This window comes from Bombina bombina, chromosome 2 (genome assembly GCF_027579735.1).
Source record: "Bombina bombina isolate aBomBom1 chromosome 2, aBomBom1.pri, whole genome shotgun sequence".
In the NCBI taxonomy this organism is placed as follows: domain Eukaryota; kingdom Metazoa; phylum Chordata; class Amphibia; order Anura; family Bombinatoridae; genus Bombina; species Bombina bombina.
The window spans coordinates 1,382,503,887-1,382,519,770 of record NC_069500.1 but is presented as its reverse complement, the minus strand read 5'-3'; the positions used below and the strand labels follow the sequence as shown (position 1 = coordinate 1,382,519,770).

The 15,884-nt window shown below is 41.8% G+C and overlaps 1 protein-coding gene across 1 annotated transcript in view; it reads left to right on the top strand.

Moving 5' to 3' along the window:
• UBOX5 (U-box domain containing 5) overlaps positions 1–15,884 on the top strand; it is a 99,552-nt gene that overhangs the window by 70,763 nt on the left and 12,905 nt on the right. Inside the window, exon 5 of the mRNA XM_053704311.1 lies at positions 355–513. Within this exon, the coding sequence (XP_053560286.1) occupies positions 355–513 (159 nt within the window). The remainder of the gene's footprint in view (positions 1–354; positions 514–15,884) is intronic.

Below are 15,884 nucleotides of genomic sequence, written 5' to 3'. Positions count from 1 at the left end.
AATAATAGATGTAAATTGGAAAGTTATATAAAATTGTATTCTCTATCTGAATCACGAAATAATTTTTTTGGGTTTCATGTCCCTTTAAAAAAATCAAACAAAGTAATTGTGTGCTTCATGTATTTAAATCCCTTCCGATACCCACACATGAAAAACACTGTGCCATACAAGGACTACATATTGCTCCTTAAGAACTGAGTGTAGTGGACACATTTCTAAAAACTACCTTTAGCAGTATGCTCTTTAATCTTGTCAAAATAGTATTAATTCATTTTACAGTTTTTTTTATTAATCTGTCATTTTAATTGAATAAAGGATATAAAGAACCATTACATTTTGTTTCTTTGTTTACAGATGCAATGTCTCATGAACAAAGGCTAACACAAAGCTTGGATCTCGCTCTGACAACAACTCTGGGCTCCATGCCCTCATATACCACAAAGTTCATGAAGGGTCAGGAAGTGCCATTGGAGAGCAGCAGTAACTGCCCCTGGAATGCATCTGCCACCTCTGGTATTCTTATGATATAAAGTGTTGGAGCTCTGACATAGCTCTCTGTGTATCACATATATATAATGTATAGCTTTCTCACAGTCTTGTGACTGCTCCTAAAGTGAATATTGCAAAACTAATGGGTAAGCAGTTTCCTACTTCAACAGGGAAACGTGTTATACCTTTTTGCTCCTCCCTATCTATCTAGCCATATATAGGTTAGGGTGTGTGGAGCTTTTCTGATTGATAAGCAAAACAGTTGGTAGTTCAAATAACACCAAGTCAAATACAAGTTCAGAATACTTTTAAGTTGCAGTAGCAAAAATCCAATGGGCACTGGTGCTTGAATTGAATAGTAATGGGTGAGGGTGTCACAGAATACCTGGTAGGTATAGTAGGCACAGCTGGTAAGAGGGAAGCAGAGACAGGATTGTTTGCAGACACAGGTTTCTCAGCAGGCACAGATTATCCAGTGTTTACTGGTAAAACAGTCACAGGATACCAGATAGGTACAGCAGGCACAACTTCAGGAAGAAGGTGAGCATACACAGGTATCAGACAAGTCTGCTTGGCTTTCGGGACCCAGGTGAGTATACGCAGGTGCAAGTATGTATGCTTGGTCTCAGGAACAAGGTGAACATACGCAGTTATCAGGGAAGTATGCTTGGTCTCGTGAACAAGGTGAGTATACGCAGGCTCAGGTAAGTATGCTTGGTCTCTAGAACAATGTGAACATATGCAGGTACTAGGTAAGTATGCTTGATCTCTGGAACAAGATGAGCATACTCGGGTACTAGGTAAATATGCTTGAGTCTCTGGAACAAGGTGAGTATAGGTGTGTGTAGGTGTGTAAAGTGTGCGCAAGAGGCACCAAGCTGCTCCAACCCTAAAGTCCCTCAAAATAGGGAAAAAAGATAGGCAAAAGATTGAAAAAATAGGAGAAGCGCTAGTAAAAGCTAAAGGTGCTACAATGAAAATTGAGTAAAATAATTTGCTATGCAAATAAATTGAGATAGAGTAAAATGACTGGCTTTATAAATAAAATTTAATTAAACAATCAAAGAGTTATAGATCCTGCAAAGCTAAAATGAAAAAAACACAGAGATATTTAAAATCGGACGTCTCCGATATATAAAAACACAAATTAGAACTCAAATGACTACTGTTGCCAATATAAACCTTGATTCAATAGTGTGTAGAGGAAGTCGACATATTAACTAAAGTCCTCAGATGAAACAAAGAGAGGATCAAAACCGGGTAGAAATAGACCCGTTATTACCTTCAGGCGTACCGTCCGTGTATTAGAATCACCTCCGTGAGGCGTATGTATATCCCGTGACGTCACTGATCAAGAGGCGTCGTCTCTGTAGGGAAATCCTATTGGTCAGGATAACTTGACAGATGGACAATAGCGGCCGCTATGTTATAGATGTTGAACCCCGCTCTTAGTGCAGAATCGCACGCAGGCTCGTAGTATCCAGATTATTCTTGTAGACCTTGTAGTAAAAGGATTTTGTTGTGCAACTTGAAACCGGCTTAGCTTAGGCACATAGCCCTTCACAATGCGGTCCTCTCGCTCTCCGTGGGTAGCTGAAATAACTTGTCACTTCAACAGAGTGTTAAAGTCCTAATAGACTTCACAATGCGGTACTATTGCTCTCCGTGGGTTTTCTAGATGTCACTGACAAAGGTAAGTATCTCTCTCATATGAAAGCAAACGGTTTAAATGGTTATGGCAGTTCTGGTGGCTCGGCGCTCTCCCTCTCCCAGGATGTTGGTCTTATCCACGGTGTAAGGTCAGTGGGTCTCAAAGTGAGTGTTTCTGATATCAACATAATTATTTGTTTAGTGATCTAAGTTTACTAACATGTTGTATGTGTGCGATGTAGGGGGTAGATAGTCTCACAGGTACTCCTGCCAAAGGAGCTTAGCGTTTAGTATAGTGTCGGTTTTGTTACGGCATAAGTAGCCATATGTCTCAAAGGAAAATTGATCCTCCACCTCCTCCACCCACATAACTTCGCTCAGGGTACTAGGTTTTTTCCAGTGACGCGCTATTAGTTTTCTTGCACTGTTGAGTCCTATCTGTAGCACTAACCTTTTCAGACAACAGGTCATTTTGGGTAGGTCGTTTAATAGGGCAATATGTGGGGTCAGTGTAAATTCGGTATGATTACTTCGTCTAAAATAGGATTCCACTGCATTCCAAAGTGGACGGACTTTTGGGCAATGCCACCACATGTGGATTAAATTACCATGTTTTCCACAGCCACGCCAGCATAAGCTGGATGTGTTGGGGTAAATGCTAGCTAATCTTGATGGGGTTAGATACCATCGAAGAAGGATTTTAAAATTCAGTTCTAATATCTCGGGGGATGTTGAAGATTTTTTGAGGGAGCTGAAAATGTTATTCCATTTTTCTGTGTCTATGTTGCCTTTGAGGTCGAGGTGCCATTTAGCTGTGTAAGGCGGTAGAGTGTCTGTGGGGGTGTTTATAAGAAGCTTGCGGGATATAGAGAGTGTGCCTCTGGGTATAATGCCGCTATGACACATCTGTTCGAAAGCAGTGGGCCTTCTCAGCAGATCCGACTTGAATGGGGATGTATGTATGTAGTGTTGTAGTTGGGCGTATTTTAGCCATTTGGTGAATCTGCCCCCTGCTAGATCTGCCAGTTTATCTCTATCTAATAGTTTGCCTGCTTCTGTAAATTTGAGTAGAGGGATCGTATAGTCCCATTCAGTCAATCTTTTGAAACCTTTATCTAGGCCTCCTATCATTTCTGTATTTAAAGTTATTGGGAAGAGTGGTGATCTATAAGTGGTAATGTGAGGTTTGGTAGCAGTTATGTGATCCCAGGTTTTAAAAAGTTGTTTATGGATTTCAAGATGCCGACACTGGGGAGGTCTAAGGTCTTTGGACACCCAACATAGAGCATGTACCAAAGGTGCCTTTAGGATGTGTGAGTCTAATGCGACCCATACTTTACGTTCTTGTGCTCTATGCCAGTCTAGTATCCTTTGTAGTGTCACTGCCTGGTAGTAATCTTCTATTCTAGGTAGCCCTAAACCTCTAGCTTTATTTAGCCTGTACATTGTGTTCCTATTGATTCGTGGTGTGCATTTACCCCATACGAACGCATTAAGGCTTCTTTGAATCCTGTTTATGTACCAGCTAGGCAGATATAGTGGAAGGGTTTGTAAAATATAAAGGATTCTAGGTAGGGTGGTCATTTTAATGGCTTTTATCCTGCCCCACCAGGATAGTGGTTTATTTGCCCATGTCTTCAGGTCGCGTTGTGTATTGAGTAAGAGTTTATTGTAATTTCTGTCAAATAATGTCTTCTGGTTAGGGGAGAGGTGAATCCCTAGGTATTTTATGGTGTCTGATTTAAGACGAAGCGGGCAGATTGTCGACAGGGATTTAAATTTGGCACTTGGTAACGTAATGTTCAGGATCTCGGACTTTTGCTTGTTAACAAGGAAGTTGGTGTACTTTCCAAACTCGTCAAGTTCTATTAGAATCTTTGGGATGGTAGTTAGCGGGGATGTTACAGTGAACAAGACATCGTCCGCATACAGCGCGACTTTGTAATCCTGTTTATCGAGATCCCCTTAATGCACTGATTCTGGCGTACTCGTGAGGCGAACACCTCCATCATTAGTATGAAGAGGATAGGGGACAACCTTGGCGTGTGCCATTGTGTATTGGGAGCCTGTCTGACAGAATCCCGTTTACCTTTACTTTCGCACTTGGGTGAGTATATAGATTGAAAATGGTGTTTATTATTTTTGGTCCGAATCCTATGTTTTTTAGTGTTAGTTTAAGAAATTGCCAGTCTGTCCGGTCGAATGCTTTTTCTGCGTCTATGGCTATAAGCACTGCCTCGATATTGTGATATTTTGTGTATTCAATAAGTGTCAACGCCCTGAGGGTATTGTCCCTCGCCTCTCGGCCCGGCACAAAACCCACCTGATCCGTGTGTATTATGTCGTGCAGCACTGAGTTTAAACGATTTGCCAAAATTTTTCCTAGGATTTTAATGTCAGTGTTCAGGATTGAAATTGGTCTGTAGTTAGCTGGGTCTTCGGGGATTTGTCAGGTTTTAGGATCACCGATATGTGTGCTGTCAAGGAGTCGTTGCTAAGGTGGTTATTCTCATCTAGAGCGTTGAAGTGTTTCAGTAAGTGTGGGGCTAATATGTTTTTGAATGTCTTGTAGTATAGGTTAGTTAGACCATCTGGGCCTGGGCTTTTCCCTGTGGGGAGGTCTTTAATAGCTTTCAATATTTCTGTTAAAGTTATAGGCCTTTCTAGGTCTGTTGTTTGTGCCTGCGTAAGTTTGTTCAGATTGGCTGAATTTATGTATTCTATAATTTTTTGGGTGTGTTCTGTGGAAGCATTAGTCTTAAGGTTATATAGCTGATGATAGAAATTTTTAAAGTGCATAGCAATGGCCTTGCTGTCGTGTATATGCTCCCCTAGTGGAGTTCGCAATCCGTGAATGTGTGTGTGGTGAGTTCTGTCTTTGAGGTTAATTGCCAGGATTCTTCCTGAGCGATTTCCCTCATATAGGTATTTCTTCCTAAGCTGTAAAGCCTTTCTCTGAGCATCAGAGTAGAGTAGTGTTTTGAGTTCATTCCTAGTGTGCTTTAGGTTTTGTAGAACGCTACTGTCAGAGGGTGTGTTTTTATGTTGTATTTCTAGCGTGTTTAGTTTTGTTGTTAAAGAGTTTAGTTGTGCGTTAAACTGCTTTTTGAGATATGATTTATGCTTAATGCATTCGCCTCGAAATACAGCTTTGTGAGCGTCCCATATATAAAGGGGACGAGTCTCTGGTATTGCGTTTATGTTGAAGTATTCTGTCAATGTGGACATCAGTTTTTTCATAGTTGGTGGATGGTGTAGAAGGTACGCGTCCAGTCTCCACAGGAATGGGTGTATTGGGGTGTCTGGCCATTCAAGTGTTATAGTTATCATAGAGTGATCTGACCAAGCTGTAGGAACAATGTCTGAGTCTAGTAGTAATGAGAGGTGTGATTGATCTAGATAAAGGTGATCTATTCTTGAATACATGGCCCAGGGGAAAGAGTAAAAAGTAAAGTTTCGCCGTGTGGGATGCTGCAATCTCCATGTGTCTATCAATCTCAGATGTCTGAAACATTTAAATACTGAATTGGGGGAGCGTGGCGATGTTTTGGTGTTGGCAGAAGTTGTGTCTAGAGTGGGACCTAATGTAGTGTTAAGGTCTCCGCCCAGGATTATGACCCCCCTGCCGGCATCTTGCACCATTGTTTTTAATTTGTTAAAGAATTTAGCCTTGTGAGTATTGGGAGCGTAGACATTCACAAGTGTAACAGGTCTATTGTATATGAGGCCAACTAAGATGAGGATCCTGCCTTCTGTATCTGGGATGGAATGTAGAAGTTTAAAAGGTAATGATCGGTGTATGAGGATTCCAACTCCGTTCCTCTTTTTTTCATGGGAGTTAAGATAGCTGAGTGGGAAGTTTTTATTGTGGAATTTAGGTTCGTTTGCTTTAGGAAAGTGTGTTTCTTGTACAAACACTATTGAGCTTTTCTGGTTAGTGAACCACTGGAGTGCAACTGATCTCTTTGTTGGTGAGTTGAGACCCTTAGCGTTTTGGGAGACTATTACTAGTGGTCTATGTGCCATTTTTATTTTTGGTCTGGAATTTAGTGGGTGAGGTGTCAAGTGTGTTTCTTACCATGTCTTGCCGCTTTATTTTGTCGTGGAGACCTTTTATAACGAAATACTGTACATACCAATGGGAGCAGGGGAGAGCGCCGACACCGCTGCCTTGAGAGAGTATATACTCATAGATCTGTATGAACACATTAGAGGAGCAGAGGTTAAACAGTGGACAAAGATAACATAAATAGAACAATGAACAAACAACATATTTAAAGAACATGTAAAATAACAGTTTAAACCAGTCCAGGAGCAAGGGTATACTCCGTGTCCTAGCAATAAAGGAGTGGAGGGGTAATAGTAGCACTATAATACCACTATCTTTCCCCGTTGGCTACTATAGGTAAAATATGTTTTGAAGGAGTTTTTATTTAAGGTAGAAGTCTAATGTATGTCATAATAGGAGAACTGATTATTTGCATCAGAAAGTAGAAAGTCTAGATACTGAATACTTAGTCTTTCAACCAAAAGGATCAATGTCTCTGTGTGATGATCCCATAGCTTCTGTGTTGGGGCATTTCGAAATGTAAATACAAGATGCTGTTGGAGACCATCAGGGTGGATCTGTGGGTGGTGTCCCTGAGCAGTGGGGGGTAGGTGAAACTGTTTTTCTTTTTCTTTTTACAGTGATCCATTTTTGGCGCTGTGTTTTTGGAAGAGGGTGGTCTGCGTCTGGAGAATCCTCTGTGTGTTCTAAGGCTTGAGGGATGTGTTTTGGTAGAGGAATATCTAGTTGGGAGCAAAAGGAATCCAAATCTTCTAGGTCTTTGTATGTAAACTCTTTGTTTTCTTTGGATACTTTGATGGCAAAGGGAAATCCCCATCGGTATGGTACATTGCAGTCTCTCAAGTGTGTGGTGAGGAATTTCACTTCTCTCCGTCTGGCTAGAGTTAGCGGGCTTAGGTGAGCGAATATTTGTATTGTATCTCCGTTTTTGTGGATTGGTGTCTTCTTTCTGGCTGCAGCCAATAGTTGTTCCTTATCTTTAAAATTGTGACAGCGGAGGAAGATATCTCTGGGGGGTGCCTTGTTTGAGGGTTTCGGTTTTAAGGCCCTATGCATCCTATCTATAGAGATGTCAGTCTCTTCTTTTGTGTCCAGAAGGTAACTAAAAAGGTCTTGAATGTACTGTGGAAGCGCAGCATTTGAGATGTTTTCAGATACTCCTCTGATCCGCAGGTTTTGGTCTCTTCCTCGATTATCTAGATCTTCTATCTGCATTTGCATTTGCCTTATTTCATCATTCTGGTGCTGAATTTGCATGCTATGTAGCTGAATAGGTTCTGAAATTTCTTCTGCATGCTCTTCTAATTGTAATACCCTATTGCCAAGATCTGTGACGTCCCTTTTGACCTCAGATAAACTATCTTTTATTAACTGACTGACCTGGGTCATAAAGGCTGCAAAGTCTTCTTTAGTTGGGAGTGATTTTAGGTCAGCTTTTGTTATGGGGAGGCTGGGGTCATTTGTGGGGATATTGGGGTCCTCTTCCTGCAGATCACTATCTGGATGCGGGGACGTTGGCGTTGTGATGGCTGTGGTATCCATGGCTTTAAAGTATGAGTTCAGTTTAGTGGATGTAGCCACTACATTTTGGAACGTTGGTTGCAAGCCAGAACTTCTTGTCCAACATCAGTACTTGACTTCGCAAATGCTCTTTTGGCTAAATGGGCACAAATTCCCCCAGACATACTCCAAAATATTGTGGAAAGCCTTCCCAGAAGACTTGCTGCTGTTATAACCACAAAGAGAGGGCCAACTCCATATTAATGCCCATGGTTTTCGAAAAGGAATATCCAACAAGCTGATATAGGAGTGATGGTCAGCTGTCCACATACTTTTGGCCATATAGTAGTGTGTTTAAAAAAATAATAATAAAAAATATATATATTATTATTAGGGCTGTGCAATTGATCGCAATATTTTGTAGCATCTCAGTGCTGCCTTTGCTGTCTGGATCAAGACATCTTCATCTCAACTACAATCAAGAACTTCATTTTTTATCAAGGACTTCCCTTGGGACTTGGTGATTATATTGATATATCACCTGTTTTGGTATTTATATTGATATATGTGTGTATATTTCTCTTGTTAAGTGTGTTCAGTCCACGGGTCATCCATTACTTATGGGATATATTCTCCTTCCCAACAGGAAGTTGCAAGAGGATCACCCAAGCAGAGCTGCTATATAGCTCCTCCCCTCACATGTCATATCCAGTCATTCTCTTGCAACCCTCAACAACGAAGGAGGTCGCGAGAGGAGCTGGAGTTTTTACTTAACTATTCTTCAATCAAAAGTTTGTTATTTTAAATGGCACCGGAGTGTGCTGTTTTTTCTATCCCAGGCAATATTTGGAAGAAGAAACTGCCTGCGTTTTTTTTTCTATGATCTTAGCAGGCGTAACTAAGATCCACTGGCTGTTCTCGACATTCTGAGGAGTGGGGTAACTTCAGAAACTGGGAATAGCATGCGGGGTCCTCCGCAAATGAGGTATGTGCAGTACATTATTTTCTGGGAATGGAATTGACTAAGAAAATACTGCTTTTACCGTATGATGTAAGTACAGCCTTAAATGCAGTAGTGGCGACTGGTATCAGGCTGATATTGTATGCGCAGTCGAGTTATTTTCTAGGGACTAGAATTTGACTGAGAAAATACTGTTAAAACTGAAATAATACTTAAGCCTTATCTGCAGTGGTAGCGACTGGTAGCAGGCTTAGTGATAACTTTGCATGACATTGGAAAATGTTGTTTTTTAATAAAACGTTTACTGGCATGTTATTCGTTTTTGTGAGGTACTTTGGTGATAAATCTCTTTGGGCATGATTTTTTCCACATGGCTAACATATATTTTCTGCATGGAAACCGTTACATCAGGGCTCCCACTGTTGTAATAGGAGTGGGAGGGACCTTGTTTAAGCGCCTTGTTGCGCAGTTAAAATTCTAGCACAGTCTTCCTGCTTCTTCCTCCTTGATCCAGGACGTCTCTAGAGAGCTCAGGGGTCTGCAAAATTCATTTTTGAGGGAGGTAATCAGTCGCAGCAGATCTGTGACAGTGTGTTTGACTGTGCTTAAAAGCGTTAAATCTTAATTGATATCCGTTTTGGGTATTGAGGGGTTAATCATCCTTTTGCTAATGGGTGCAATCCTCTGCTAATAATACACTTCTTGTTAAGAATTGTTTTAATTATATCTGTATTTTTGAAGCGCTGCAGCGTTTTTTATATTGCTTGTAAACTTATTGAAAGTGATTTCCAAGCTTGCTGGTTTCATTGCTAAATCTGTTTAAACATGTCTGATTCAGAGGAAACTGTTTGTTCATCATGTTCAAAAGCCAATGTGGAGCCCAATAGAACGATTGTATTGATATTGCTTTGAATAAAAGTCAATCTGTACCGATGGAGAAACTATCACCAGACTAGGGGGAAGTTATGCCGCCTAACTCTCCTCACGTGTCAGTACCTGCGTCTCCCGCTCGGGAGATGCGTAAGATTGAGACGCCAAGTACATCAAGGCCCTTACAAATCACTTTACATGATATGGCTAATGTTATGAAAGAAGTATTATACAATATGCCCGAATTAAGAGGCAAGCGCGATAGCCCTGGGTTAAGGACAGAGCGCGCTGATGACACGAGAGCCATGTCTGATACTGCGTCACAATTTGCAGAACATGAGGACGGTGAGCTTCATTCTGTCGGTGACAGTTCTGATCCGGGGAGACCGGATTCAAAAATTTCTAATTTTAAATTTAAGCTTGAGAACCTCCGCGTGTTACTAGGGGAGGTGTTAGCGGCTCTGAATGATTGCGACACGGTGGCAATCCCGGAGAAATTATGTAGGTTGGATAGATACTATGCGGTACCGGTGTGTACTGACGTTTTTCCTATACCAAAAAGGCTTACAGAAATTATTAGTAAGGAGTGGGATAGACCCGGTGTGCCTTTTTCCCCTCCTCCGATATTTAGAAAAATGTTCCCTATAGACGCCACCACACAAGACTTATGGCAGACGGTCCCTAAGGTGGAGGGAGCAGTTTCTACTTTAGCCAAGCGTACCACTATCCCGGTGGAGGATAGCTGTGCTTTCTCAGATCCAATGGATAAAAAATTAGAGGGTTATCTTAAGAAAATGTTTGTTCAACAAGGTTTTATATTACAGCCTCTTGCATGCATTGCGCCTGTCACGGCTGCAGCGGCATTCTGGTTTGAGTCTCTGGAATAGTCTATTCGCACAGAGCCATTGGATGAGGCTTTGAGAAAAGTTAGAACCCTTAAGCAAGCTAATGCGTTTGTTTCAGATGCCGTAGTACATTTAACCAAACTTACGGCTAAAAATTCCGGATTCGCCATACAGGCGCGCAGAGCGCTCTGGCTTAAATCCTGGTCAGCGGATGTAACTTCCAAATCTAAGCTGCTTAACATTCCTTTCAAAGGGCAGACCTTATTCGGGCCCGGCTTGAAGGAAATTATTGCTGACATTACGGGAGGTAAGGGCCACGCCCTTCCTCAGGACAGGGCCAAACAGTCTAATTTTCGTGCCTTTCGTAACTTCAAGGCAGGAGCAGCATCAACTTCCTCCGCTCCAAAACAGGAAGGATCTACTGCTCGTTACAGACAGGGTTGGAAAAGCAACCAGTCATGGAACAAGGGCAAGCAGGCCAGAAAGCCTACTCCCGCCCCTAAGACAGCATGAAGACAGGGCCCCCTATCCGGAGACGGATTTAGTAGGGGGCAGACTTTCTCTCTTCGCCCAGGCTTGGGCAAGAGATGTGCAGGATCCCTGGACGTTGAAGATTATATCTCAGGGATACCTTCTGGATTTCAAAACCTCTCCTCCACAAGGGAGGTTCCATCTGTCGAGGTTATCAACAAACCTAGTAAAGAGAGAGGCATTTCTGCAATGTGTACAAGACCTCTTAATTATGGGAGTGATCCACTCAGTTCCGCGATCGGAACAGGGACAAGGATTTTACTCAAATCTATTTGTGGTTCCCAAAAAAGAGGGAACTTTCAGACCAATCTTGGACTTAAAGATCTTAAACAAATTCCTAAGGGTACCATCGTTCAAGATGGAAACCATTCGAACCATCCTACCCATGATCCAAGAGGGTCAATATATGACCACAGTGGACTTAAAGGATGCTTACCTTCACATACCGATTCACAAAGATCATTATCGGTACCTAAGATTTGCCTTTCTAGACAGGCATTACCAGTTTGTAGCTCTTCCCTTTGGGTTAGCCACAGCCCCGAGAATTTTTACGAAGGTTCTGGGCTCACTTCTGGCGGTACTAAGACCACGAGGCATAGCGGTGGCTCCGTACCTAGACGACATTCTGATACAAGCGTCAAGTTTTCAGAATGCAAAGTCTCATACAGAGATAGTTCTAGCATTTCTGAGGTCGCATGGGTGGAAAGTGAACGTGGAAAATAGTTCTGTTACCACTCACAAGGGTTCCTTTTCTAGGGACTCTTATAGATTCTGTAGAGATGAAGATTTACCTGACGGAGTCCAGGTTATCAAAGATTCTCAATGCTTGCCGTGTCCTTCATTCCATTCCAAGCCCATCAGTAGCTCAGTGCATGGAGGTAATCGGCTTAATGGTCGCGGCAATGGACATAGTGCCATTTGCGCGCCTGCATCTCAGACCGCTGCAACTATGCATGCTCAGTCAATGGAACGGGGATTACTCAGATCTGTCCCCTTTGCTAAATCTGGACCAGGAGACCAGAGATTCTCTTCTCTGGTGGTTGTCACCGGTTCATCTGTCCAAAGGAATGACCTTTCGCAGACCAGATTGGACGATTGTAACAACGGTTGCCAGCCTTCTAGGCTGGGGAGCAGTCTGGAATTCCCTGAAGGCTCAGGGATCGTGGACTCAGGAGGAGAAACTCCTTCCAATAAACATTCTAGAATTAAGAGCAATATTCAATGCTCTTCTAGCTTGGCCTCAGTTAGCAAAACTGAGGTTCATCAGATTTCAGTCGGACAATATCACGACTGTGGCTTACATCAATCATCAAGGGGGAACCAGGAGTTCCCTAGCAATGTTGGAGGTCTCGAAGATAATTCGCTGGGCAGAGTCTCACTCTTGTCACCTGTCAGCGATTTACATCCCAGGCGTGGAGAACTGGGAGGCGGATTTCCTAAGTCGCCAGACTTTTCATCCGGGAGAGTGGGAACTTCACCCGGAGATATTTGCTCAACTGATTCGTCGTTGGGGCAAACCGGATCTGGATCTCATGGCATCTCGCCAGAACGCGAATCTTCCTTGTTACGGATCCAGGTCCAGGGACCCGGGAGCGGTGCTGGTAGATGCATTAGCAGCCCCTTGGGTTTTCAACATAGCTTATGTGTTTCCACCATTTCCGTTGCTACCTCGACTGATTGCCAGGATCAAACAGGAGAGGGCATCGGTAATTCTGATAGTGCCTGCGTGGCCACGCAGGACCTGGTATGCAGACCTAGTGGACATGTCGTCCTGCCCACCATGGTCTCTACCTCTGAGGCAGGACCTTCTAATTCAGGGTCCTTTCAACCATCCAAACCTAATTTCTCTGAGGCTGACTGCCTAGAAATTGAACGCTTGATTCTATCAAAGCGTGGGTTTTCGGATTCGGTTATTGATACATTAATACAGGCTAGGAAACCTGTGACCAGAAAAATTTACCATAAGATATGGCGTAAATATTTATATTGGTGCGAATCCAAGAGTTACTCATGGAGTAAGGTTAGGATTCCTAGGATATTGGCTTTTCTACAAGAGGGTTTAGAAAAGGGTTTATCCGCTAGTTCGCTAAAGGGACAGATTTCCGCTCTGTCTATTCTTTTACACAAACGTCTGGCAGAGAATCCAGACGTCCAGGCTTTTTGTCAGGCTTTGGCTAGAATTAAGCCTGTGTTTAAAGCTGTTGCTCCTCCGTGGAGCTTAAACTTGGTTCTTAAAGTCCTTCAGGGTGTTCCGTTTGAACCCCTTCGTTCCATTGATATTAAGCTTTTATCTTGGAAAGTTTTGTTTTTGATGGCTATTTCCTCGGCTCGAAGAGTCTCTGAGTTATCTGCCTTACATTGTGATTCTCCTTATCTGATCTTTCATTCAGACAAGGTAGTACTGCGTACTAAACCTGGGTTTTTACCTAAGGTTGTTTCTAACAGGAATATCAATCAAGAGATTGTTGTTCCATCATTATGTCCTAATCCTTCTTCAAAGAAGGAACGTCTTTTGCATAATCTAGACGTGGTCCGTGCTCTGAAGTTCTACTTACAGGCAACTAAAGATTTTAGACAAACTTCTTCTCTGTTTGTCGTTTACTCTGGACAGGGGAGAGGTCAAAAGGCTTCGGCTACCTCTCTCTCTTTTTGGCTTCGTAGCATAATACGTTTAGCCTATGAGACTGCTGGACAGCAGCCTCCTGAAAGAATTACAGCTCATTCCACTAGAGCTGTGGCTTCCACCTGGGCCTTTAAGAATGAGGCCTCTGTTGAACAGATTTGCAAGGCTGCAACCTGGTCTTCACTTCATACTTTTTCCAAATTTTACAAATTTTACACTTTCGCTTCTTCGGAGGCTGGTTTTGGGAGAAAGGTTCTACAGGCAGTGGTTCCTTCTGTTTAATGTTCCTGCCTTGTCCCTCCCATCATCCGTGTACTTAGCTTTGGTATTGGTATCCCATAAGTAATGGATGACCCGTGGACTGAACACATTTAACAAGAGAAAACATCATTTATGCTTACCTGATAAATTTATTTCTCTTGTAGTGTGTTCAGTCCACGGCCCGCCCTGTCTTTTTAAGGCAGGTTCTAAATTTTAAAATGATAACTCCAGTCACCACTGCACTTTATAGTTTCTCCTTTCTCGTCTTGTTTCGGTCGAATGACTGGATATGACATGTGAGGGGAGGAGCTATATAGCAGCTCTGCTTGGGTGATCCTCTTGCAACTTCCTGTTGGGAAGGAGAATATATCCCATAAGTAATGGATGACCCGTGGACTGAACACACTACAAGAGAAATAAATTTATCAGGTAAGCATAAATAATGTTTCTTATGATATAGGTTCTTTTTATGCACATATATACAGTATATACATTTACATTCTATTCCTTTGAGAGTCTGCATATCCATTTAAGACTTTAAAGTTTTATTCAGCGCCTCCTAGAGGGGATCTTTTATCCTTTTTTTTGCCTTTTGATTGCAATATTTGAGTCACATGAGGCTGCAAATTTTTAACAAAAAAAGTACAAAATTACTTCCTTAAAATGACACGTCAAAATACCTCTCTACAAAACATTTGTTTGACTCTGTCACCCCCTAAAGGGGTTTTCTCAATATGTTTTATTCCCATTAATATAAAGTAACTAAGACCATGTTCATGTTGATGAATGAAAATGTCTGGCTGTTGTCAAATAAACTACATGATTGGTATTACAGTTAATTTGTGTGTTGACCGTATGTGTTAAATCTGTATAACTAGAGCTAAATGTTTTAGATTTACAAACATATGTGCAGCTTTTACATGGTCTATGTCTACATTTGAAAGAACCTTTGGGGTTCGATTTATCAAACCCTTTCGGCAGGCTTGGCCTGCCTACAACTGCAGGTTCAGACCGCTGCTTGCCTAACCTTTCGCCACTTCATAGGTGGCGAATTTAAATTCCCCCGGTCTCGTCTGGGGAGATTGACAGCTCCTGACTGCACGTGATTGGCTGTGCGTGGACAGGGGCACGCGAACGCAAAATAGTGCTCGTGTTCAATGCTGAATTCCGGCAGCGGAATTAAGCCCGCCAGAGGCGAGCTGCGGCAGTCAGGGGCGCGTATGTGCACCCTATCCGCCGCAGCTTGATAAATCGACCCCTTGATGTCCCTTAACCAGTTAGGTTTATTTCCCTTTGATATATTTTTTTTATTCTTTCCTCAATGGTAGGGGCCCTTCTCACTGCACATTGTATACTATTCTCAATTACTTTATTGTATCTAGGGTCTGCATATAAAATATTTTTCTTAACAATCTTGCAAATACTGTTTTATTGCTTACTATATCTAGTGACAAAGTAGCATTTTGATTTAGATTTTAGTTACGTTGTATTCTTATATCTAATAAGTTCTTCTCTAGGTATTTTAGCCACTTTGTCCCTAATATTGTTTAGCATATGCTTTTTATATCCCCTTATTGCCAGCTGTTCAATAAGAATTTTTGATTGATCCAGGTAGATCACATTGTTAGAACAATTTCTGTTCAATTTTATGAATTGGCCTCTCGGTTATACCTCATGGTATGTCTGGGATGGCATGAGTCCCCTCTTAAAATAGTATTTTTGGCTGTTTCTTTCTTGTGTACCTTAGTAATTATAGAAAGATCATTGCTATCTATTGATATATCTAAGTCCAGAAGAGTTATCTCAAATTTACTAAAATTGAGAGTAAATTTGAGATTAGCTTCATTTTCACTCGGATACATCATAAACTGTTCCAGATTAAGATTGTCTGTCTTTCCAGATGATAATTAAATCATCAATGTGTCTGCCATATATTATGTTATTAAATGAAAAAGGTGGAGCATTAGAAAATCTATATAACATCTCAAAATACACCATAAATATATTTGCATATGAGGGGGCACATTTTGCCTGAATTGCTATCCCTTTCTTTTATAGGAAAATTTCCCCTGCAAAAGTAAAGAC